We start from the raw sequence: 26,114 nt of genomic DNA, 5'->3' as shown, positions 1-26,114 counted from the left end.
TTGACGTCTGTGCCCAGTGGGAAGGAGAAAGGGGCGACGCCTTTCCCCAATACAGAGTGCAGCCCTCTCTGCCTCTCCCCGCGATTCTGACATAAGGATTCCAGATGTCAGGATGATAAACAAACAGATTGTCATAACCTTCCAGTTATGTGAGGCATTCAGAAGCACTACAGGCGCATTGTCCTCCTCCACATGGTTTAGGAATCAGCTCGGAGATATCTCACCTCTCGCTGGCCTTCCTGTACCACACACACACAAATACACATACACACACACAAACACCCTGACCCTCTCTTGGAGAACATGGCTTGGAGAAGAATTTCTCTCTCTCTCTCTCTCTCTCTCTCATAAAGTATACAAGAAGAAAGTAGAAACAAAGATAGTGTACTCAAACTAACTCACAGAGAACAGATGCTGTGTTTGGATTTCTGGATGACAGAGAGAGTGGTCGGACTGACATCCCTTGTTATCCTGAGTGAAAGTGCTGGTGTTGAACGTGACACATTTAAAAAAAATACTTCTTGAAATACATCCTTCAAACACGAAGTACATGATGTTGATGTTGATGATAATAATGACGATGAGGATGAACAATGTCATGATACTAGTGATAAGAATAAGATGTATGTGTACAGATGTAGGACCTTCATTTGAGCCAGTTTGCTACAGCAGGAAAATAATCCTGAAGCAACTGGAAATGTGAATTATTATGCAGATTATGGACATTTTTGTAGGGATGAATATATGTTTTGTTTTATAACTGGAAATTACAGACATCAGAACCCTTTTTAAACCTCAAATGCACTACAAGTATTACATGTCCTGCAAATGAAGATCCTACGTCTGTACAATCTATCTGTCTGCTTTGTACATTCTCCCGTTCTGGAGTGTGGTGTGAAACATTCACATCTATGTCATTTTATTAGTCCATTGAGACCTTATCACACACACTCACACACGCACACACACACACCCGCACGCACACACAGATACTGTATGTATGTGAATGAATAGGTGTCCCAGCTGTTGTACAGCATTTGGAGAGTATAGAGTGATATGGGACAGTGTGTGTTATTTTCCTGCTGCTTTCTGGGAATGCACCATACCCACAGAACCTCTGTGAGACCCGCCCCTCTCCAGGAAATTACAACTCTACTAGGACAGTGTACCTTCCTACTGCAGCACCATTCCTACTGCAACACCATTCCTACTGCAACACCATTCCTACAGCAGCACCATTCCTGCTGAAGCACCATTCCTACTGCAGCACCATTCCTACTGCTGCACCAGTCCTACTGCAGCACCATTCCTACTGCAACACTATTCCTACTGCAGCACCATTCCTACTGCAGCACCATTCCTACTGCAACACTATTCCTACTGCAGCACCATTCCTACTGCAGCACCATTCCTACTGCAGCACCATTCCTACTGCAACACTATTCCTACTGCAGCACCAGTCCTACTGCAGCACCAGTCCTACTGCAGCACCTTTCCTACTGCAGCACCATTCCTACTGCAGCACCATTCCTACTGCAGCACCATTCCTACCACAACACCATTCCTACTACAGCACCATTCCTACTGAACACCATTCCTACTGCAACACCATTCCTACTGCAGCACCATTCCTACTGCTGCACCATTCCTACTGCAGCACCATTCCTACTACAACACCATTCCTACTGCAGCACCATTCCTACTGCAACAGCATTCCTATTGCAGCACCATTCCTACTGCTGCACCAGTCCTACTGCAGCACCATTCCTACTGCAACAGCATTCCTATTGCAGCACCATTCCTACTGCTGCACCAGTCCTACTGCAGCACCATTCCTACTGCAACACCACTCCTACTGCAGCACCATTCCTACTGCAACAGCATTCCAATTGCAGCACCATTCCTACTGCAGCACCATTCCTACTGCAGCACCATTCCTACTGCAACACCATTCCTACTGCAACACCAATCCTACTGCAACACCTTTCCTAATGCAGCACCATTCCTACTGCTGCACCAGTCCTACTGCAGCACCGTTCCTACTGCAACACTGTTCCTACTGCAGCACCATTCCTACTGCAACACCATTCCTACTGCAACACCATTCCTACTGCAACACCAATCCTACTGCAAAACCAATCCTACTGCAACACCTTTCCTAATGCAACACCATTCCTACTGCAACACCTTTCCTACTGCAACATCATTCCTACTGTAACACCATTCTCCAGAATATAGAATGGGGAAGCATATTCACTGTAGCTCCACATAGCAGGAGTTATAACTCTACAGGGACACGGTGCCATTTGTTTTGGACATGTAACACCATCCTGCCCTCTTTTCTCAAATCTGGTCTCCTCTACTCCCCTCATCTACTTCGCTCCTCTCCTCTTCCCTCACCTCTCCTCCCTTCCTTCCTCCCTTCGCCTCTCCTCTCCTCTCTTTTTTTGTCAGGGTAGGCTAGGACATTCCCAGGCAGGGTATATGCAAGCTAACAGGTCTACAGTGAATACAGGGCCTCAGGGCTCCATTATTTCCCATACAGCCTCATAGGAGGGTCTTTGTTTCTACCCTTCAGGGTTTGGGGGTCCCCACTGCAGGGCTGTGCCTCACTCCGCTCTCCCAACAATGGGCCTTTATCCTGCCAAGGCCTCCCTGCCCCCCCGGTCCCTCCGCACTGCTACCTACCCTGACCAGGGGCACAGGGGCGAGAGACGGCCACCGGGGCGAGAGAGGGGCACAGGGGCGAGAGAGGGGCACAGTGCCACCGGGGCAACCCTCTTTCATGCCCTGTCCTGTTGCTCTCTCACTCTCACACACACACACACACACACACACACACACACACGAGGTTGCTGACTTAGAAGTTGTTGGATAACAGTGCACCATGGGTTGAGCCGGGCAGACTCAATTTCACACATTTCTCAATAAATATAGTGGCTCACTGAACCAAAGGATAAGTCTGTAATCTCACAAAGACTCTCTTTCTTTTCTCTCTGTTACTCTCTTTCTCACAAACACACACGCATGCACACACATACCGACACACACACAGACTGCTAAAGAGTGCCGCTGGCCTTGAAGAGTGTCAGATGAACAATATCTTCTCAAAGTGTTGGATGAACCATATCTTCTCAAAGTGTTGGATGAACAATATCTTCTCAAAGTGTCAGATGAACCATATCTTCTCAAAGTGTCAGATGAACAATATCTTCTCAAAGTGTCAGATGAACCATATCTTCTCAAAGTGTCAGATGAACAATATCTTCTCAAAGTGTCAGATGAACAATATCTTCTCAAAGTGTCAGATGAACCATATCTTCTCAAAGTGTCAGATGAACAATATCTTCTCAAAGTGTCAGATGAACCATATCTTCTCAAAGTGTCAGATGAACCATATCTTCTCAAAGTGTCAGATGAACCATATCTTCTCAAAGTGTCAGATGAACAATATCTTCTCAAAGTGTCAGATGAACAATATCTTCTCAAAGTGTCAGATGAACCATATCTTCTCAAAGTGTCAGATGAACAATATCTTCTCAAAGTGTCAGATGAACAATATCTTCTCAAAGTGTCAGATGAACCATATCTTCTCAAAGTGTCGGATGAACCATATCTTCTCAAAGTGTCAGATGAACAATATCTTCTCAAAGTGTCAGATGAACCATATCTTCTCAAAGTGTCAGATGAACCATATCTTCTCAAAGTGTCAGATGAACCATATCTTCTCAAAGTGTCAGATGAACCATATCTTCTCAAAGTGTTGGATGAACAATATCTTCTCAAAGTGTTGGATAATTTCATTTGTTTAGCCCGGTGTTGTGTTCCAGCACTCCATGTACCTCCTCTCTCCCTCTCTCTTCTCCTCCTCTCTACCCCTCTCTTCTCCTCTCTACCTGTCTTCTCCTCCTCCCTACCCCTGTCTTCTTCTCTCTCCCTCTCTCTTCTCCTCTCTAACCCTCTCTTCCTCTCTCTTCTCCTCTCTACCCCTCTCTTCTCCTCTCTCCCTCTCTCTTCTCCTCCTCCCTACCACTCTCTTCTCCTCCTCTCTACCCCTCTCTTCTCCTCTCATATGTTCTTGGTAACAGAGAACACCAGGGTTGTTTTCACTGAGAGACATGCTGTGTCAGAATGCTTGACATGATGAATGTGTGGTCTCTCCAAGAGCCAATGATACATTTTTAAGTGCATAAAGTCAGGAACTGGGCCTCTTTTCTCTGTCTCTCTCTCTCTCTCTGTTTCTCTGTCTCTCTCTCTCCCTTCCTCTCTCTCTGTCTCTCTTTTGGTCTCTCTCAGTGCCAGTGAAGAAAAAAAGAGAGAAAAGAAGGGGAGAGTGGAGAAGGGGAGAGTAGAGACAAAAAATAAGAGTTCCTTTCATCAGAAGCACAGTGCCCTCTACTCCCACAATCCCCATGGGGCAGACTAAGAGACATGCAGTATGGACGACGAGGCCAAACTAAAACAATAGCATAAAGGACAAACACTATCAGATGGGTGGCCAGGGTTGTCTGTGTGTGTGTGTGTGTGTGTGTGTGTGTGTGTGTGTGTGTGTGTGTGTGTGTGTGTGTGTGTGTGTGTGTGTGTGTGTGTGTGCACCATGGTAACTGAAGCCAGGCAGGGGCCACCGCAGGCCCCAGTGTTGTCATAATTGCACAGGGAAGAGAACGTTCTAGAAACGCTTATGAAGCCCTTCCAGAGATGGAATAAGTTACAGATCAGCGTTTGCTCATACACACACACGTATGTACACTCTCTCACACATACACAAATGCATACACACATGGCAGTGGTTTAATGTCCAGGTGATGAGTGGATCCCACACAGCCATGTACAGGAAGAAGGATCGAAAGCCACGCCCCCAAATCAGCACCAAACAAACAGCTCATAAATGAGAGAGAGAGAGAGAGAGAGAGAGAGAGAGAGAGAGAGACAGATAGACAGACAGACAGACAGACAGACAGACAGACAGACAGACAGACAGACAGTCAGTCAGTGCTATACTTCATCCAACAGGGAAAGATGTTCCTTATGACTTCCACATTCCCTCGCAAATCAACAACAGCCTCATAATACCACACACAGGCTTATTACACCAACACACAACACAAACACACACTCTACCAGCAGACCCAGTAGAGTAGGGCAGCGTATGAGCTTCTAAACAACACTGAGTGGTCATAATTCCTGTCTTACCTATTCGACCCCCCCTCTCTTTCCTTCCTCTCTCTAATCCCCCTCCCACATTTCTCCAGTCTTACCTCTCCACCACGTCGTCTCACACATCACCTACACTCCTTTAACCTCCTTTCTCATCCCCCATCCTGCTCTCTGTCCCTCTCTCCAGTAATACCTCTCCACCACGTCGTCTCACACATCATCTATACTCCTTTATCCTCCTCTCTCATCCCCCATCCTGCTCTCTTTCCCTCTCTTCAGTCTTACCTCTCCACCACGTCGTCTCACACATCATCTATACTCCTTTATCCTCCTCTCTCATCCCCCATCCTGCTCTCTTTCCCTCTCTTCAGTCTTACCTCTCCACCACGTCGTCTCACACATCATCTATACTCCTTTATCCTCCTCTCTCATCCCCCATCCTGCTCTCTTTCCCTCTCTTCAGTCTTACCTCTCCACCACGTCGTCTCACACATCACCTACACTCCTTTAACCTCCTTTCTCATCCCCCATCCTGCTCTCTGTCCCTCTCTCCAGTAATACCTCTCCACCACGTCGTCTCACACATCACCTATACTCCTTTATCCTCCTCTCTCATCCCCCATCCTGCTCTCTTTCCCTCTCTTCAGTCTTACCTCTCCACCACGTCATCTCACACATCACCTATACTCTTTTATCCTCCTCTCTCATCCCCCATCCTGCTCTCTGTCCCTCTCTTCAGTCTTACCTCTCCACCACGTCGTCTCACACATCACCTACACTCCTTTATCCTCCTCTCTCATCCCCCATCCTGCTCTCTTTCCCTCTCTTCAGTCTTAGCTCTCCACCACGTCGTCTCACACATCACCTATACTCTTTTATCCTCCTCTCTCATCCCCCATCCTGCTCTCTGTCCCTCTCTTCAGTCTTACCTCTCCACCACGTCGTCTCACATCACCTACACTCCTTTATCCTCCTCTCTCATCCCCCATCCTGCTCTCTTTCCCTCTCTTCAGTCTTACCTCTCCACCACGTCGTCTCACACATCACCTATAATCCTTTATCCTCCTCTCTCATCCCCCAACGTCGTCTCACACATCACCTACACTCCTTATCCTCCTCTCTCATCCCCCATCCCCCATCCTGCTCTCTTTCCCTCTCTTCAGTCTTACCTCTCCACCACGTCATCTCACACATCACCTATACTCCTTTATCCTCCTCTCTCATCCCCCATCCTGCTCTCTTTCCCTCTCCTCGGTCTTACCTCTCCACCACGTCGTCTCACACATCACCTACACTCCTTTATCCTCCTCTCTCATCCCCCATCCTCCTCTCCAGGCTTACCTCTCCACCACGTCGTCTCACACATCACCTACACTCCTTTATCCTCCTCTCTCATCCCCCATCCTCCTCTCCAGGCTTACCTCTCCACCACGTCGTCTCACACATCACCTACACTCCTTTATCCTCCTCTCTCATCCCCCATCCTCCTCTCCAGGCTTACCTCTCCACCACGTCGTCTCACACATCACCTATACTCCTTTATCCTCCTCTCTCATCCCCCATCCTGCTCTCTTTCCCTCTCTTCAGTCTTACCTCTCCACCACGTCGTCTCCGCTCCAGCAGGTAAAGTCGTCCACCACCATCTCTCCCTCACACAGCATCTCTGGAAGCACGGCAAAGAATGACTTATAGCGCTGGATGTAGCTCAGAAACTCCCTGAGATGGAAAGAGAGGATGGAGAGAACAGAGAGGATGGAGAGCGACAGGATAGAGAAATGAGGGATAGCGAGGTGGGTAAGAGGACAGAGGACAGAGGGGTGAGAGTCAGGGTACAGACCCCATGTTATAAGAAACACAGCACACTGTAACGTCTATGGCTACCACCCAACTACATATGATATGTAATCATGATAGGAACGTGTAAATAAAATGACAGGTGCATAGACAGAACCTAAAGGAATACTGTCGAACCTGAAGAAATTTAGTTCCCATAGATCTTTAAAAACACATTGAAAATAATATGGATGCTGTAGTGACTGGTGGCCAAACAAGAGAATAATTCTAATCAGGCACCTGTTACGGCCACCCAAGAGACAGGGGAACTCCAATAATATGGGTCATGTGAGGTCACATGCTGTTAGGACCCCATCAGTCAGGGCTGTCATGACGATAGTATCAGAGCCTCCCGTTAGGGGTGGGCCGCGAATGGGATCCTAATGAATGACGAGGGGATTATGAAGGGTTAAACCATATCATTAATCACCTGTCACTAGCCAGATAGACAGACAGACACACACACATATGTTGAGAGACATCATGGCCTGATCCAATACTGATGACAACATAGTGCTGTCACACAGAGAGAGAGAGAGAGAGAGAGAGAGAGAGAGAGAGAGAGAGAGACAGAGAGACAGAGAGACAGAGAGAGAGAGAGCACAGACAGAAAGACACATGGACAAAGACAAAGACAGACATACATATGTGAGACTGAGAAGCAGAGACAGAGAGAGGTAGTTGTCATTCACCGGGTGGGTGGGTTGGTTGGTCATGCTTACCTAGAGATCTTTTTCAGACTTCTAGGTTTATCGTTCTTGGAGGGTTTCAGGGGGAATGAACTGAGGATGGAAGGAGTCCGGGGGGGAGGAGAAAGACACAAGCAGGAGAGGTGCAGGGAGAGAAAACAAAGAAAACGGGGGGTGGGACAAAATGAGGGCAAGACAAAACAAGGAGGGGAGGGAGAGGAAGAAATAGTCAGTTTACGACCCTGGATAAGGGTGAGTCATGCACATGCAGAGGTCAGAGGTCAGGGTGGGAAACACCCCAAAAAACCCACCAAACACACCCCACACACACCCCTCCCACACACCCCATACAGTAGGTTGAGACACTCATTTGTTGTCCCACGTGACAGCTGTTGAAAGTCATACAAGTGAGCAATTAAATTCACATTTAAGAATACAACACAACTGTATGTGTGTACTACCCCTTTTTCACAAAGTAAATTGATATTGTTGTCTGGAAATTTGATTGTTGTCTGGAAATTAGATTGCTGTCTGGAAATTCGATTGTTGTCTTGAAATCAGATTGTTGTCCTGAAATCAGATTGTTGTCTGGAAATTAGATTGTTGTCTGGAAATCAGATTGTTATCTTGAAATCAGATTGTTGTCCTGAAATCAGATTGTTGTCTGGAAATCAGATTGCTGTCTGGAAATTCGATTGTTGTCTTGAAATCAGATTGTTGTCTGGAAATTCGATTGCTGTCTGGAAATTCGATTGTTGTCTTGAAATCAGATTGTTGTCTGGAAAGTCGATTGCTGTCTGGAAATTCGATTGTTGTCTTGAAATCAGATTGCTGTCTGGAAATTAGATTGTTGTCTTGAAATCAGATTGTTGTCTGGAAATTAGATTACTGTCTGGAAATTAGATTACTGTCTGGAAATTAGATTACTGTCTGGAAATTAGATTACTGTCTGGAAATTATATTGTTGTCTGGAAATTAGATTGTTGTCTGGAAATTAGATTACTGTCTGGAAATTAGATTGTTGTCTGGAAATTAGATTGTTGTCTGGAAATTAGATTGTTGTCTGGAAATTAGATTACTGTCTGGAAATTAGATTACTGTCTGGAAATTAGATTGTTGTCTGGAAATTAGATTGTTGTCTGGAAATTAGATTGTTGTCTGGAAATTAGATTACTGTCTGGAAATTAGAATACTGTCTGGAAATTAGATTGTTGTCTGGAAATTAGATTACTGTCTGGAAATTAGATTGTTGTCTGGAAATTAGATTGTTGTCTGGAAATCAGATTAGAAATTAGATTACTGTCTGGAAATTATTGTTGTCTGGAAATTAGATTGTTGTCTGGAAATTAGATTGTTGTCTGGAAATTAGATTACTGTCTGGAAATTAGAATACTGTCTGGAAATTAGATTGTTGTCTGGAAATTAGATTACTGTCTGGAAATCAGATTACTGTCTGGAAATTATATTGTTGTCTGGAAATTAGATTGTTGTCTGGAAATTAGATTGTTGTCTGGAAATTAGATTACTGTCTGGAAATTAGATTGTTGTCTGGAAATCAGATTACTGTCTGGAAATTATATTGTTGTCTGGAAATCAGATTACTGTCTGGAAATTAGATTGTTGTCTGGAAATTAGATTGTTGTCTGGAAATTAGATTGTTGTCTGGAAATTAGATTGTTGTCTGGAAATTAGATTGTTGTCTGGAAATTAGATTGTTGTCTGGAAATTAGATTACTGTCTGGAAATTAGATTGTTGTCTGGAAATCAGATTACTGTCTGGAAATTATATTGTTGTCTGGAAATCAGATTACTGTCTGGAAATTAGATTGTTGTCTGGAAATTAGATTGTTGTCTGGAAATTAGATTGTTGTCTGGAAATCAGATTACTGTCTGGAAATTATATTGTTGTCTGGAAATTAGATTACTGTCTGGAAATTATATTGTTGTCTGGAAATTAGATTGTTGTCTGGAAATTAGATTGTTGTCTGGAAATTAGATTGTTGTCTGGAAATTAGATTGTTGTCTGGAAATTAGATTGTTGTCTGGAAATCAGATTACTGTCTGGAAATTATATTGTTGTCTGGAAATTAGATTGTTGTCTGGAAATTAGATTACTGTCTGGAAATTAGATTACTGTCTGGAAATTAGATTGTTGTCTAAGGGAACTAACTGGAAACAAAGTACAAGTCATAAAATGAGTGTCCACTCCTCTCTACTTCATTCTGTGTTATCATAATACAATTAAACTACAATATATTTATGTCTAATTTAATTTCCCTTGTTATTCCACTATATCATATTCCTTTCCATTCCCTCCAGCGGCTACTGGCCTTGTGCATCTGCCAGTGTAAACTGCTGTGTGTGATGAGGATACTGCCCACTGGTCTGTGGGTAGGCTGGCAGAGGGCTGGGCGCTGGATACTGTTGGCGTGGAGCAGGGTGGCAGTGCCAGGGCAAGACCGTCAGCTAGACTGGCACCACAACACCTGGGTGTCTGTGTCAGTGAGTGAGTGAGTGAGTGAGTGAGTGAGTGAGTGAGTGAGTGAGTGAGTGAGTGAGTGAGTGAGTGAGTGAGTGCCTAATATTTGACTGTGTGTGTGTGCCTGTGCTTGTGCGTGTGTGTGTGTGTGTGTGTGTGTGTGTGTGTGTGTGTGTGTGTGTGTGTGTGTGTGTGTGTGTGTGTGTGTGTGTGTGTGTGTGTGTGTGTGTGTGTGTGTGCACCTTAATGCCTAATATGTGACTGTGTGTCTGTGTGTGTGAGTGAGTGTGTGTGGGTGTGTGTGTGTTTGTATGTGTGCCTAATATGTGACTGTATGACTGTGTGTCTGTGTGTGCCTATGTGATAGCATTGAGGTGGGCAGCTGATCTGAGCTGGGGCTATGGTAGTCTGGGTAAACAGGAAGCGGTCCGTCAGTATTAATCTTCCCCCCTCCCTGTGGGCACTGCCCTGCCAGCTGCTGTGGGCACCGGGTGCCTCAAAGGACGAGGTAGAGGGGGAATCGGACCGTGTGAGAGGAGTGTGTAACACACAGTATGTCTGTGTGAGTGTGTGAGTGTGTATGTATGTGTGTGTGTGGCAGAATCACTATACTATATGTACTGTATAGATTAATAAATTGTCATTTAAGATTGAGCCAAGAATCTCAAAGTCCATAATTCCCTTGGCTATCACATTATGTAAAAACAATTACGTTTATTTATGACGGTCACGTGATGTTCATCTGTCACCAGACTTAGATCAAGTACCTATCGTTTTCCTTTCAAAAACATTAGATGTGCTTGATTTAACGTGCACAGCTCCGCCATCCCAGCACACTGGGTTAAATCAAGTGCATGTCAAGTATTTGACAGAAAACCAATAGGTTATTCTGCCTATTTAACATGCAGTGAGAATGTGACTCACACGAGGATAATGGAAACCGAAAAGTTGCAAATCTGATGTCGAAGAAAGGATCTGATTTCCCAGGTGTTTCGGATCCGGACAGAACTTTTGTCCCAGCTCTGTCTGGCCCAGCCTTACCTCCTCAGGTGGGCAAGTTGTCCCATCAGCTGTTCTGGTGGGGGGATGGAGGGGGGGTCGGAGGGAGGGACGGTCGATGATGTCACCGTGGAGGTCGTGGCCTCCGGGGCGGGGTCAGGGTGGATGCTGGTGCGGGGCTCCTTGGCTGACCGACCACACACTTTGTCCACCTACAGGGAGGGAGAAACACACGGGGGTTGACATACGGCACAATGTCTACACCCCCTTGTCCACCTGCGGGGAGGGAGAAACACACGGGGGTTGACACACGGCACAATGTCTACACCCCCTTGTCCACCTGCAGGGAGGGAGAAACACACGGGGGTTGACACATGGCACAATGTCTACACCCCCTTGTCCACCTGCAGGGAGGGAGAAACACACGGGGGTTGACACATGGCACAATGTCTACACCCCCTTGTCCACCTGCGGGGAGGGAGAAACACACGGGGGTTGACACATGGCACAATGTCTACACCCCCTTGTCCACCTGCAGGGAGGGAGAAACACACGGGGGTTGACATACGGCACAATGTCTACACCCCCTTGTCCACCTGCAGGGAGGGAGAAACACACGGGGGTTGACACATGGCACAATGTCTACACCCCCTTGTCCACCTGCAGGGAGGGAGAAACACACGGGGGTTGACACATGGCACAATGTCTACACCCCCTTGTCCACCTGCAGGGAGGGAGAAACACACGGGGGTTGACACATGGCACAATGTCTACACCCCCTTGTCCACCTGTAGGGAGGGAGAAACACACGGGGGTTGACATACGGCACAATGTCTACACCCCCTTGTCCACCTGCGGGGAGGGAGAAACACACGGGGGTTGACACACGGCACAATGTCTACACCCCCTTGTCCACCTGCGGGGAGGGAGAAACACACGGGGGTTGACACATGGCACAATGTCTACACCCCCTTGTCCACCTGCAGGGAGGGAGAAACACACGGGGGTTGACATACGGCACAATGTCTACACCCCCTTGTCCACCTGCGGGGAGGGAGAAACACACGGGGGTTGACATACGGCACAATGTCTACACCCCCTTGTCCACCTGCAGGGAGGGAGAAACACACGGGGGTTGACATACGGCACAATGTCTACACCCCCTTGTCCACCTGCAGGGAGGGAGAAACACACGGGGGTTGACATACGGCACAATGTCTACACCCCCTTGTCCACCTGTAGGGAGGGAGAAACACACGGGGGTTGACATACGGCACAATGTCTACACCCCCTTGTCCACCTGCGGGGAGGGAGAAACACACGGGGGTTGACATACGGCACAATGTCTACACCCCCTTGTCCACCTGCGGGGAGGGAGAAACACACGGGGGTTGACATACGGCACAATGTCTACACCCCCTTGTCCACCTGCAGGTGTCACAGAAAATAAACAAGTGGCTTTATAAAGGGAATGGTGTCTAAACAACACACACATTTTTATTTTTATTTTATTTCACCTTTATTTAACCAGGTAGGCTAGTTGAGAACAAGTCCTCATTTACAACTGCGACCTGGCCAAGATAAAGCATAGCAGTGTGAACAGACAACAACACAGAGTTACACATGGAGTAAACAATTAACAAGTCAATAACACAGTAGAAAAAAAGAGTCTATATCCATTGTGTGCAAAAGGCATGAGGTAGGCAAATAATTACAATTTTGCAGATTAACACTGGAGTGATAAATGATCAGATGGTCATGTACAGGTAGAGATACTGGTGTGCAAAAGAGCAGAAAAGTAGGTAGGGGGTAGGTAGATTGGGTGGGCTATTTACCGATGGACTATGTACAGCTGCAGCGATCGGTTAGCTGCTCAGATAGCAGATGTTTAAAGTTGGTGAGGGAGATAAAAGTCTCCAACTTCAGCAATTTTTGCAATTCGTTCCAGTCACAGGCAGCAAAGAACTGGAAGGAAAGGCGGCCAAATGAGGTGTTGGCTTTAGGGATGATCAGTGAGATACACCTGCTGGAGCGCGTGTTACGGGTGGGTGTTGCCATCGTGACCAGTGAACTGAGATAAGGCGGAGCTTTACCTAGCATGGACTTGAAGACGACCTGGAGCCAGTGGGTCTGGCGACGAATATGTAGCGAGGACCAGCCGACTAGAGCATACAGGTCGCAGTGGTGGGTGGTATAAGGTGCTTTAGTAACAAAACGGATGGCACTGTGATAAACTGCATCCAGTTTGCTGGAGAAAGAACGATGGGGACAGAATGAACATAGGGCTTATGGAGACACGGATACGTTGGAGGGAGACAAGGACAGGATGAGAGAGTTATTGCCAAGACTGACACGTGTGTGTGTGTGTGTGTGTGTGTGTGTGTGTGTGTGTGTGTGTGTGTGTGTGTGTGTGTGTGTGTGTGTGTGTGCGTGCGTGCGTGCGTGCGTGCGTGCGTGCGTGCGTGCGTGCGTGCGTGCGTGCGTGCGTGCGTGCGTGCGTGCGTGCGTGTGTGCGTGTGTTGTTAACAATGAGTATATCTCCACTGGGCCATTAAAACACTGAATGGCTCTATGAGACAGACAGGTCATGCAGTGACCACCCCCACAATCCAAATCAATGGTGTCTTATTGGCTTAAAAGCCTTGGGTGTTATTAAATGTTATTCTATTAGGGAGATGGACATTCTAATGGTGAGCTGCACCAACACCACGTCTGGTGGAGTACAGGGAAGCACCTCATCATCCTCACTGTCTGTCTCTGTCTGGAGGGGTCATTCTATCGCTGTCATGACAACCCAATGTCACTAGGCTATAACTTACTGTTCTCCTTGCCTCCTGTCATACATCTCCTATACTGAATGTGTACTTTCAACATGAGGTGCGGCAAATCTCACACTTCGACAGCCTTATGACAAGGCTCTGTAACTTACAAACGACGAAGCAAGCCGGACACCTGACATAGGCTTCTATAAATACCTCCGCTCGTTGTTACATAAGAAGAAACTTGCGTCAATGCTCTTGGAGCACAGTAAGTGTAATAACGTCTTAAGTGGGCTTCAGCAATGGCTTTTCTAATGCAGTATGCATGTGACGCGGGGACATCAAAGACACTGCTGAAGTATTTACGCATTGCTTCACTCCTACGGTACGGGACCTGTTTAGGAGAGCTAGTGAACACTCCAGGCGCAAACACACAAACACATTTCTTCACACCAGCCAGCCCAGACCTCCCAGACACTGTGTGCCTTTTGGAAAACTAAACAATGGAATGTACAAAACATAAACATGCACTTTCTTCCATACCAAACAGAGAGGGGAAAGGGAGGAATATTCAGGGGTTGAGAGGGGGTGATGGAGGGGTGAGTAACCACCAAAGCAGCAGAAATATGCATTACAACTTCAAAACCAGGTAGTCAGAGCCCATATGTGCCAACGGGGCGGCTTATAAATAGCGTTAGCCTCTGGGGCTAGGAGGAAGTGTGTGTGTGTGTGTGTGTGTGTGTGTGTGTGTGTGTGTGTGTGTGTGTGTGTGCGAGCGTGCGCATGCGTGCATGCGTGCGTGCGTGCGTGTGTGCGCGTGTGTGCGTGCGTGCGTGTGCGTGCGTGCGCGCGTGTGTGTGTGTGCGTGCGTGTGTGTGTTATGAATATAAGTCAGCACATGTGCCTTATAAAGGCAATTGAAGTGGAGGTTTCTGCATAACAGCAGGGCTATTCCTGACTGAGAACACTGGACCATACAGCTCTCTACCAGAGACCTGCTGAGCGACACAGGCCATGTCCTGGTGAGGGAGTGAGTCACTGAGAGACGGAGTTATACAGTGGTGCGGTACTGGCACATTGTCTACCTCTCCACAACTCTTCTCTATCTTTCTCTTCTCTCCCTCTATCTCTCTTTCTTCAACTCTCCCCCTTTCTCTCTCTCCCCTCCACTCTCCCCCTCTCTCTCTCTCTCTCTCTCTCCCCCCCTTGTCTACCCCCCGCGCCTTTCTCTCCCCCTCTCTTTCAGTCAATACACACACAGGAGCAGCTGTGGAGCAGCAAAGAGAGGCAGACTTGGGCCATTGGGGAGATGATTGTGTTATTACATTACCCTTGAAGTCCCCTGGACCCATAAAATACAGCACACACACACACACACACACACACACATGCACACACAGAGACATACACACAGAGACACACCCATACACACACAGACTATAGAGCTGCGGGTGGGCAATCAAAATGCAAGACATGCAAGGTAGCAACCATTTTACGGCCAACACCGGTGAAGGAGCCAAAAATGCAAAAATTGTATTCTGTTTTGTATTATTCCATGCAGTTTTTCAAACAATTAAAATGTCAAAACAATTTACATACTGACCGCCCCCACGCGCTCTGCAAGGCAAACATTTGTTGGAGCACTTGTAAATTGTAAACTTGTAACCGGTTTGTTTTATGAAATAATCCAAGCGAGAACACTTGAGGGAAGCTAATGTGGACTGATGGAGACACTTTTAATTCCTTGTTGATTAGCACATGGTTCTGTTGCAGTCGCCGCACTGCCAGATCGCTTGTTAATAAGCCAAGTTGAAACAAACAATGTAAAAAGGGAAGAATTGTCTTTCCAAGCAGTAGAATTATAAAAATCCATCCTAATTCATGTTGGATTCAAACCAACCACCACGGCTCAAACACACGCACAGACACAGACAGACACACGGACACACCAAACCCCCGCTTTCTACTGATTATATCCCTCTAGACCAGTTTGGGTCGTATTCAGACACCACAGGGTCTTGTTGGGACATATTCAAACACACTGCCCCCCCCCTCTGAGGTTGCATGTGGGGGCAGTGTTTGGGAGGTCTGGGCCTGCCTGGCAGACTGGGCCTGTGTGTCTAGGTGGCTTGCCTGGCAGACTGGGCAGGTGTGTGGAGGGGCAGGGCAGGAGCACCCAGACTCCCCAGTATTAATAACCATGGCTATTACAGGACTGGCATTCTCCTGACGCCCACACACACACACACGATTGGACAATATTGTCCAACAGCAGTACCAGACAGGGACAAGAGCCTGGGGATCTGTCTCAGACACCATCAGAGGGAACTGGAGGGAGTTTTGACAAGCTACTAAAAGACTAAACCAAACAGACAAGACTGATGAATACACAGTCTCATACACAGCAACACTTCCTAGCTGAACAAAGTGGCACAGTCCAGCCAATACTGTACATGTATCTATGCAGACTAGACTACACCACGGGGAGTTATCATTGGTTACCAAAAGCATACACTGAGTGTACAAAACATTCGGGACACCTTCCTAATATTGAGTTGCACCCCGTTTTTCCCTTAGAACAGCCTTCATTTGTCGGGGCATGGACTCGACAAGGTGTCAAAAGCGTTTCACAGGGATGCTGGCCCATGTAGACTCCAATGCTTCCCACAGTTGTGTCAAGTTGGCTGGATTTCCGTGATACACACAGGAATCACACAGCATTGCAGTTCTTGACACAAACTGATGAGCCTGGCACCTACTACCATACCCCGTTCAAAAGGCACCTAAATCTTTTGTCTTGTCCATTCACCCTCTGAACGGCACACAGACACAATGTATGTGTCAATTGTCTCAAGGCTTAAAAATCCTTCTTTAGCCTGTCTCCTTTCCTTCATCTAGACTGATTGAAGTGGATTTAACAAGTGACCTCAATAAGGGATCATAGCGTTATCCTGGATTTACCTGGTCAGTCTATGTCATGGAAAGAGCAGGTGTTCCTAATGTTTTGTACACACAGTGTATATCTTCAATATATGTTTATATATATATATATGTAAATATTTATATCAAAGTGATTTATTATGACTTTTGGGATTCGCTTTTTTTCTCATTCTTTCGTAAGTGTTGAAATTTGGCGGAATCATACACCATGTCTCGCCTGTCTCCAGAATGAAAATGTTGTTTTGTAGAGACAAATATGTAAACGTTCCCTCCAAAATATGAGTTGGAAGAGAAAGTCAATAACACTTGTGTGTGTTCTGTTCTTTCTCTTTCACAACAAAACCTGGGTTGTGTTCATTGGGCACCAAACTGAGGGGAAAGGGACTGAAACGGGGAGGAACTGCCTGAACTTGTCCAAAAAGAAATGCTTGTTTTGCTTTTCCGTTACAAAACATTTTGCCACGGTGTACCCTAATAAATACCACCCAGTTTAGGCGATCAAGACAAGGGGTTTCTGTCAGTGGAGTGTCCTGTAGAGACGGGGTGAGGTCGTCATTTCAAAACAATAACATGGGCACAAATCAGTCGGACGCCTAACTAAACATGTAGTTATGTAAACAAAAGAAAAAGTAATGGTCGGGAGAATAAACATAAGCCACTAAAAACAGAAATGATACGGAAAATAAATATTAAGACAGTTTGGGGCCACAACAGGGACAAACGGAGAGAAATAGCATTAGAAGCTAGATATGATGTCCGGATTGGCCACATAATCACATTGACCAATCAGAGGACAGCTTGAAGGATGGCACAGACTACAATGCAACGATAAATCCTGACCTCAGTGATGGCATGGGAATGGAAGCCCGAGTGCGTGTGTATGTTTAACCACCTGTTTGTCCTTGTTAAATCTTTAAAATGGCAGCTATTCCATTTCAGGCATTCCTCGGGTGACTTCCTGGAGAATGATGGCATAGGATGCCATGGTCAGATGCCCTATGCCAAACTGTTCAGCCTATGGGGAAACAAAGACTTGGGTTCTCTATACATTTGGAAAGAGGGCGATGAAATTGGTGACGAAAGCATGTGTGTGTTATTATAAGTTCTGTATATGCTTCTGTACCTGTGTGTTCACATTTGTATGCCTGCATAGGTGTGTGTGTTCGCATTTGTGTGCCTGCATATGTGTGTGTGTGTGTGTGTATCTATCTGTCTATAATCCCCCACACTTGTGTTTATGTATCGTCTCCATCTCATATATCCCTGATCTACCCCGGGGCCAGAGAGTTGAGACGAGAGGAGCAGAGAGCGAGGGAATGAACTAGAGAGTGTCCGACCTATCCCAGTCCATCCCAGGCTGTCCCAGGCCATCCCAGGCTCTAGGGGAGTATTGCCTTACAGACAGCAGTGGTGGTCCCAGGCTGTCATCTTGGTTTGTTTATCTAGGGATCAGCCAGGGTAACTTTCTCAGCCTCCCTCTCCGATTGCATTCTGGGTAGCAGTGGGAAGGTAGGTGGGGGGGTTGTCCAGCGAGTCTGGCCCCCTATTGTCCACTGCTGGTTTGAATTCTGGACAGCCACTAACAAACAATTACCCCTCGGATAGCTCAAATCAAATCAAATGTTATTGGTCACATACACATGGTTAGCAGATGTTAATAAGAGTGTAGCAAAATAATGGTGCTTCTAGTTCCGACAATGCAGTAATAACCAACGAGTAATCTAACCAAACAATTCCAAAACTACTACCTTATACACAGAAGTGTGAAGGGATAAAGAATATGTACATAAAGATATATGAATGAGTGATGGTACAGAACGGCATATGCAAGATGCAGTAGATGGTATTCGAGTACAGTATATACATATGAGATGAGTAATATAGGGTATGTAAACAAAGTGGCATAGTTTAAAGTGGCTAGTGATACACGTATTACATAAAGATGCAGTAGATGATATAGAGTACAGGATATACATATACATATGAGATGAGTAATGTAGGGTATGTAAACATCATATTAAGTAGCATTGTTTAAAGTGGCTAGTGATATATTTTTACATCAATTTCCATCCATTTCCATTATTAAAGTGGCTGGAGTTGAGTCAGTGTGTTGGCAGCAGCCACTCAATGTTAGTGGTGGCTGTTAAACAGTCTGATGGCGTTGAGATAGAAGCTGTTTTTAGGTCTCTCGGTCCCTGCTTTGATGCACCTGTACTGACCTCGCCTTCTGGATGATAGCGGGGTGAACAGGCAGTGGCTCGGGTGGTTGTCCTTGATGATCTTTATGGCCTTCCTGTGATATCGGGCGGTGTAGGTGTCCTGGAGGGCAGGTAGTTTGCCCCCGGTGATGCGTTGTGCAGACCTCACTACCCTCTGGAGAGCCTTATGGTTGTGGGCGGAGCAGTTGCTGTACCAGCCCGACAGGATGCTCTCGATTGTGCATCTGTAGAAGTTTGTGAGTGCTTTTGGTGACAAGCCGAATTTCTTCAGCCTCCTGAGGTTGAAGAGGAGCTGCTGCGCCTTCTTCACGACGCTGTGTGTGTGGGTGGACCAATTCAGTTTGTCCGTGATGTGTACGCCTAGGAACTTAAAACTTACTACCCTCTCCACTACTGTCCCGTCGATGTGGATAGGGGAGTGCTCCCTCTGCTGTTTCCTGAAGTCCACAATCATCTCCTTTGTTTTGTTGACGTTGAGTGTGAGGTCATTTTCCTGACAACACACCTCGAAGGCCCTCACCTCCTCCCTGTAGGCCGTCTCGTCGTTGTTGGTAATCAAACCTACCACTGCAGTGTCGTCTGCAAACTTGATGATTGAGTTGGAGGCGTGCATGGCCACGCAGTCATGGGTGAACAGGGAGTACAGGAGAGCGCTGAGAACACACCCTTTTGGGGACCCAGTGTTGAGGATCAGCGGGGTGGAGATGTTGTTTCCTACCCTCAGCACCTGGGGGTGGCCTGTCAGAAAGTCCAGGACCCAGTTGCACAGGGCGGGGTCGAGATCCAGGGTCTCGAGATTAGTGATGAGTTCAGAGGTTACTATGGTGTTAAATGCTGAGCTGTAGTCAATGAACAGCATTCTTACATAGGTATTCATCTTGTCCAGATGGGATAGGGCAGTGTGCAGTGTGATGGCGATTGCGTCGTCTGTGGACCTATTGGGGCGGTAAGCAAATTGGAGTGGGTCTAGGGTATCAGGTAGGGCGGATGTGATATGGTCCTTGACTAGTCTCTCAAAGCACTTCATGATGACAGAAGTGAGTGCTATGGGGCGATAGTCATTTAGTTCAGTTACCTTAACTTTCTTGGGATCAGGAACAATGGTGGTCATCTTGAAGCATGTTGGCACAGCAGACTGGGATAGGGATTGATTGAATATGTCCGTAAACACACCAGCCAGCTGGTCTGCGCTATGAGGACAAGGCTATGGATGCCGTCTGGGCCGGCAGCCTTGCGAGGGTTAACACGTTTAAATGTTTTACTCACGTTGGCCATGGTGAAGGAGAGCCCACAGGCTTTGGTAGTGGGCCGTGTCAGTGGCACCGTATTGTCCTCAAAGCGAGCAAAGAAGCTGTTTAATTTGTCTGGGAGCAAGACGTCAATGTCCCCGATGGGGCTGGTTTTCTTTTTGTAATCCGTGATTGACTGTAGACCGTGCCACATACGCCTCGTGTTTTGAGTCGTTGAATTGCGACTCTACTTTGTCTCTATACTGACGCTTTGCTTGTTTTATTGCCTTGCGGAGGGAATACCTGCACTGTTTGTATTCGGTCATGTTTCCAGTCGCCTTGCCATGATTAATGTGGTTCACACTTTCAATTTTGAGTGAATGCTGCCATCAATCCACGGTTTCTGGTTAGGGAAGGTTCTAACAGTCACAGTGGGTACAACATCACACCGATGCACTTGCTAATAAACTCACTCACCAAGTCAGCGTACAAGTACATGTTATTGTCTGAGGCTACCCGGAACATATCCCAGTCCATGTGATCGAAGCAATCTTGAAGCGTGGAATCCGATTGGTCAGACCAGCGTTGGATAGACCTAAGCATGGGTGTTTCCTGTTTTAGTTTCTGTCTATATGCTGGGAGCAACAAAATGGACTCATGGTCAGATTTGCTGAAGGGAGGGCGGGGGGGAGGGCTTTGTATGCATCGCGGAAGTTAGAGTAGCAATGGTCCAGAATGCTACCGGCTCGTGTCGCACATTCGATATGCTGATAGAATTTAGAAAGCCTTGTTCTCAGATTAGCTTTGTTAAAATCCCCAGCTACAATAAATGTAGCCTCAGGATATATGGTTTCCAGTTTACATAGAGTCCACTGAAGTTCTTTCAGGGCCGTCGAGGTTTCTGCTTGGGGGGGATATACACGGCGGTGACTATAATCAAAGAGAATTCTCTTGGTAGTTTTGGGTCGTTTTGGGTCGGCCTCTGGGATAAGATCCCATGTCCAGGGTGGAGTTCAGAACAAAGGATCCGCTTCGGGAAAGTCGTATTCCTGGTCGTAATGTTGGTGAGTTGACGTCAATTTTATATCCAGTAGTTCTCCCCGGCTGCATGTAATAACACTTGAGATTTTATGGGCTAACAATGTAAGAAATAATACTAATTTCCTAAGGACCTGAGGCGACCATTTCTGTCAGTGCCACTTATCACACTCATCACATTTTGGACAGAGTTAACGCTCCATGTGTGCTCTTACACACACATCCTCTGCCAGTGTGTGTGAAACCATGGGAACGGTGCACCAGTGCATAGGCCACTCACAGCTTTTACAGAGCTTCACAATAGAGCTCAGACGATACTGCTGACTCTAAACACACTCAAGCCCAGCTACCCCTTTGAAAGCTCAGTTGGTAGAGCGGAGGACTGTAGGTACAAATAGCAGAGATCCTTAGATCACTTCAAATCTGTCTCGAAGGAGGACATGTTTTTACTTTTGGTCGACTTTTCGATGGCAATTGTTACACTGGACGCAACGGCCAATACACAGGCACCTCTGACCCTTGCTTCTACCTAACCTGTAGGTTCTGCCCCTGATCTATCAAACTAGCTCAGTTGGTAGAGCGGAGGATATTTCAAACCAAAACGTGCACACGGGGGCAGGACCGAGTTTAGGAAACCCCGTTCCACAATAGAGGAAGGCCAATACTGCTAACTCTAAATGCACAGTAACAAACACCCTTTCGAGAGCTCAGTTGATAGAGTGGAGGACTGTAGGCGCAAGAGCAGGGATCTTTATGTTGCTGGTTTGAAGGAGGATACTTTTTCCATGGCCTCACTGCATTAATCGCATCCAGCCATCTTTGAATTGGACACACAGGAACATCATCCCTCAGCAGCACATCTGAGCCAAGGAGGAGACTTTTTCCTGCATCGAATGGCTGTTTTTTGGGAAATTGAAGCCCGACTGGCCCATAGCCTAAGGATGTTAAGCCCTGTTGGGCCGACAGGTCCAGCTGGGTTCGGGCCAAAAATCTCAACTCTAGCCCCCTTTCAACCCCAACACACTGCATTCGGTGAAGGGGTGGGGGTGTTTGGGCCCCTATTGTCTACTGCCAATGGTTCACTCCCAACGCACACATAATACTATTGACTCTTTCCTTTTTTCTGTTGACTAACTCACAATCACCCCTTCGATAGCTCAATTGGTAGAGCGGCGGACTGTAGTTACAAAAGCAGAGTTCCTTAGGTCACTGGTTCAAATCTGTCTCTTTTCTGGATGTTGTTCGTTTTGAATTATATGTACCATTTCAGCCTGACCGACCAGAGCACATTAAAGGGGACGTAATGTATTTCACAACATGACGTTAGATGGTTCCTCACCCTGAAAGTAGTCTATGCACCGGGGGAAACTGTAATCCATTGTTCAGTTTTGGGTGGGGATGTCTGAACAGTTTGGCTCCATGGTCCACTAGTGATTGCCCCCTATTGTCGACTCACAGCTCACTTTCTTGACTACCCGCACCATCACCCCTTTGATAGCTCAGTTGGTAGAGTGGAGAACTGAAGGTGGGAAAACAGAGATCATTAGGCTGCTGATTCAAATCTGTCTCAAAGGAGGGAACAGCCTCCAGCTTTTAACTGACTTTCTGATGGTCTCATTGGCAGGAATCACCCCTCTCCACCCCAAATGCACTGCTCTCAGGACAGTTTGGCCCCCTATTGTCTACGGCTGTTTTGCATTCTGGAAGGATGTCACACTCATGCACAGATACACACGCACACCGTATCCATGCATCCACTGCCAGTGTGTTCAACCATGAGAACCCCCATCTGTACCAGCTCAGCCAAAGTCCACATGCCACTCACAACTCTACGCTCACAGTCAATCATGCTGATTGTAAATACAAAGTCACACAAACACCCTTTTGATTGCTCCGTTGGTAGAGCAGAGGACTGTAGGTGAAGGAGAGAATCTCTCGAAGGAAGGAGAGAACCTTATCCTCAAGCTTTGGTAGATGTTTTCAAGGCTTCGTGGTAGTCGCTCTGGATAAGAGCGTCTGCTAAATGACTTAAATGTAAATGTAATGTAAATGATTGGGACACAAGAACATACTCTTTCACATACACCTCTGAGCTATGTTCCTCACCTGTCTCAGTTGGTAGAGTGGTGGACTGTAGCTGATACAACAGCATTCCTTAGGTTGCTGGTTCAAAGGAGGGAAAGTTTTCCTGCATCCAATAGCTCAGTTGGTTGGATCATTTGTTGCTAATATCAGGGTTGAATATTAATATGTGCTTACTGTATTTCACATTGGATAAAACCATTTGCTAAATTAACTTTTTAACAATAGTCTATCGGGCACAGAATAACTGTAAGGATTTTCTTCTGGTGAAAGAGAGGCGGACCAAAATGCAGCGTGGTGGTTATTCATGTTTTTAATAAAGACGACTATACATGAACAGAGTATACAAAACAAGAAAAGTGAAAACCTAAACAGTCCTATCTGGTGCAAACACAGAGACAGGAACAATCACCCACAAAACCCAACACAAAACAGGCTACCTAAATATGGTTCCCAATCAGAGACAATGACTAACACCTGCCTCTGATTGAGAACCATATCAGGCCAAACATAGAAATAGACAAACCAGACACACAACATAGAATGCCCACCCAGCTCACGTCCTGACCAACACTAAAACAAGGAAAACACATACGAACGATGGACAGAACGTGACAATAACAGAACACATAATGACACATTTACAGGCCAAACCAATGTGGTGTAACTACATACATACATCAAATGCTGCTGAAAGAAACTGGAGGTAAACTCAAATGAAAACCAAGCGTTGAATTTTCAAAACTCTTTGTACAAAACTCCAAACTGGTAAGTAACACTTGTAACCAGTCTTCCATTCAAATCAAAATCTTTCATTACGCATTGACCCAAAATATATGTTTACTGTGAAATATAATTAGTACATTGGTTTCTCGTCACCAAACATAACATAATGATATCTTCTCAATATAGTTATTTTAACAACCACAAAAAAAAATGTTTTCTCTTTGGGACTATTTTCACAAGTATGTGGTGAATTTTCTAAACTCCAAACTGGTAACACTTAGGGGGCACATAGGGGGCAAGTTCCCCCTCAGATTTGTATGTCTGTAAAGTAGAAACATAAAAAGCATAATATATATTCGAATGTACTACTATGATGATGACTATTATGACTTCACTTCACAGAACCTCTTGTGTTTCTAGCTCCTCCAGTGCAGTAATACAATATCAATACAATACAAATACGATATTCCAGAAAGTCCAAAACAAGAAAGAAATATATCCCTATGCAGTAAACATCCAAAATGAAGTTGCTGGGGTGTTTTTACACTCCGTTACTAAAATTGCATTGGCCAATACAGTATTGTCATTTTACTGCTACATTTTACGTAGCAGACAATTTTATCCAAAGTGCCAACAGTCCCCACTTTTTGGTATGTGACCGCAGTGGTAATCGAACCCAAAACTCCGTTGTTGCTAACACCATGCTCTTATGAACTGAGCCATGTACAGGACCACTTCCATGCATAAGTACAATATAATACTGTAAAATATAATACGCTCTTACAATACAGGTGGAAGATGTATGATTGCCATTCCCATGCCATTCCCTCTTACAGGCCATTGATGTAGTCATCATACCCCTTGACTTATTCTACATTTTGTTGTGCTACAGCCTCTGGAACTGCCGATCTGCGGCCAACAAGGCAGAGTTCATCTCAGCCTATCCCTCCCTCCAGTCCCTCGACTTCTTGGCACTGATGGAAACATGGATCACCACAGACAACACCGCTACTCCTACTGCTCTCTCTTCGTCCGCCCACGTGCTCTCGCACACCCCGAGAGCTTCTGGTCAGCGGGGTGGTGGCACCGGGATCCTCATCTCTCCCAAGTGGTCATTCTCTCTTTCTCCCCTTACCCATCTGTCTATCGCCTCCTTTGAATTCCATGCTGTCACAGTTACCAGCCCTTTCAAGCTTAACATCCTTATCATTTATCGCCCTCCAGGTTCCCTCGGAGAGTTCATCAATGAGCTTGATGCCTTGATAAGCTCCTTTCCTGAGGACGGCTCACCTCTCACAGTTCTGGGCGACTTTAACCTCCCCACGTCTACCTTTGACTCATTCCTCTCTGCCTCCTTCTTTCCCTCCTCTCCTCTTTTGACCTCACCCTCTCACCTTCCCCCTACTCACAAGGCAGGCAATACGCTCGACCTCATCTTTACTAGATGCTGTTCTTCCACTAACCTCATTGCAACTCCCCTCCAAGTCTCCGACCACTACCTTGTATCCTTTTTCCCTCTCGCTCTCATCCAACACTTCCCACATTGCCCCTACTCGGATGGTATCGCGCCGTCCCAACCTTCGCTCTCTCTCCCCCGCTACTCTCTCCTCTTCCATCCTATCATCTCTTCCCTCTGCTCAAACCTTCTCCAACCTATCTCCTGATTCTGCCTCCTCAACCCTCCTCTCCTCCCTTTCTGCATCCTTTGACTCTCTATGTCCCCTATCCTCCAGGCCGGCTCGGTCCTCCCCTCCCGCTCCGTGGCTCGACGACTCATTGCGAGCTCACAGAACAGGGCTCCGGGCAGCCGAGCGGAAATGGAGGAAAACTCGCCTCCCTGCGGACCTGGCATCCTTTCACTCCCTCCTCTCTACATTTTCCTCCTCTGTCTCTGCTGCTAAAGCCACTTTCTACCACTCTAAATTCCAAGCATCTGCCTCTAACCCTAGGAAGCTCTTTGCCAC

The 26,114-nt window shown here is 46.4% G+C and overlaps 1 protein-coding gene across 2 annotated transcripts in view; it reads right to left on the bottom strand.

Moving 5' to 3' along the window:
* Positions 1 to 26,114, bottom strand: part of LOC115114337 (glypican-5-like) — a 227,645-nt gene that overhangs the window by 126,686 nt on the left and 74,845 nt on the right. Inside the window, exons 4-6 of one of the 2 annotated variants that reach the window (XM_029642487.2) lie at positions 11,200 to 11,369; positions 7,713 to 7,772; positions 6,751 to 6,873 (exon numbers count right to left, since the gene is read on the bottom strand). In XM_029642487.2, the coding sequence (XP_029498347.1) occupies positions 6,751 to 6,873; positions 7,713 to 7,772; positions 11,200 to 11,369 (353 nt within the window). The remainder of the gene's footprint in view (positions 1 to 6,750; positions 6,874 to 7,712; positions 7,773 to 11,199; positions 11,370 to 26,114) is intronic. The other variant, XM_029642488.2, reaches the window with a different exon arrangement.

This window comes from Oncorhynchus nerka, linkage group LG9b (genome assembly GCF_034236695.1).
Source record: "Oncorhynchus nerka isolate Pitt River linkage group LG9b, Oner_Uvic_2.0, whole genome shotgun sequence".
NCBI classification, from domain to species: Eukaryota; Metazoa; Chordata; class Actinopteri; order Salmoniformes; family Salmonidae; genus Oncorhynchus; species Oncorhynchus nerka.
This window is presented reverse-complemented; position numbering and strand designations above follow the sequence as displayed.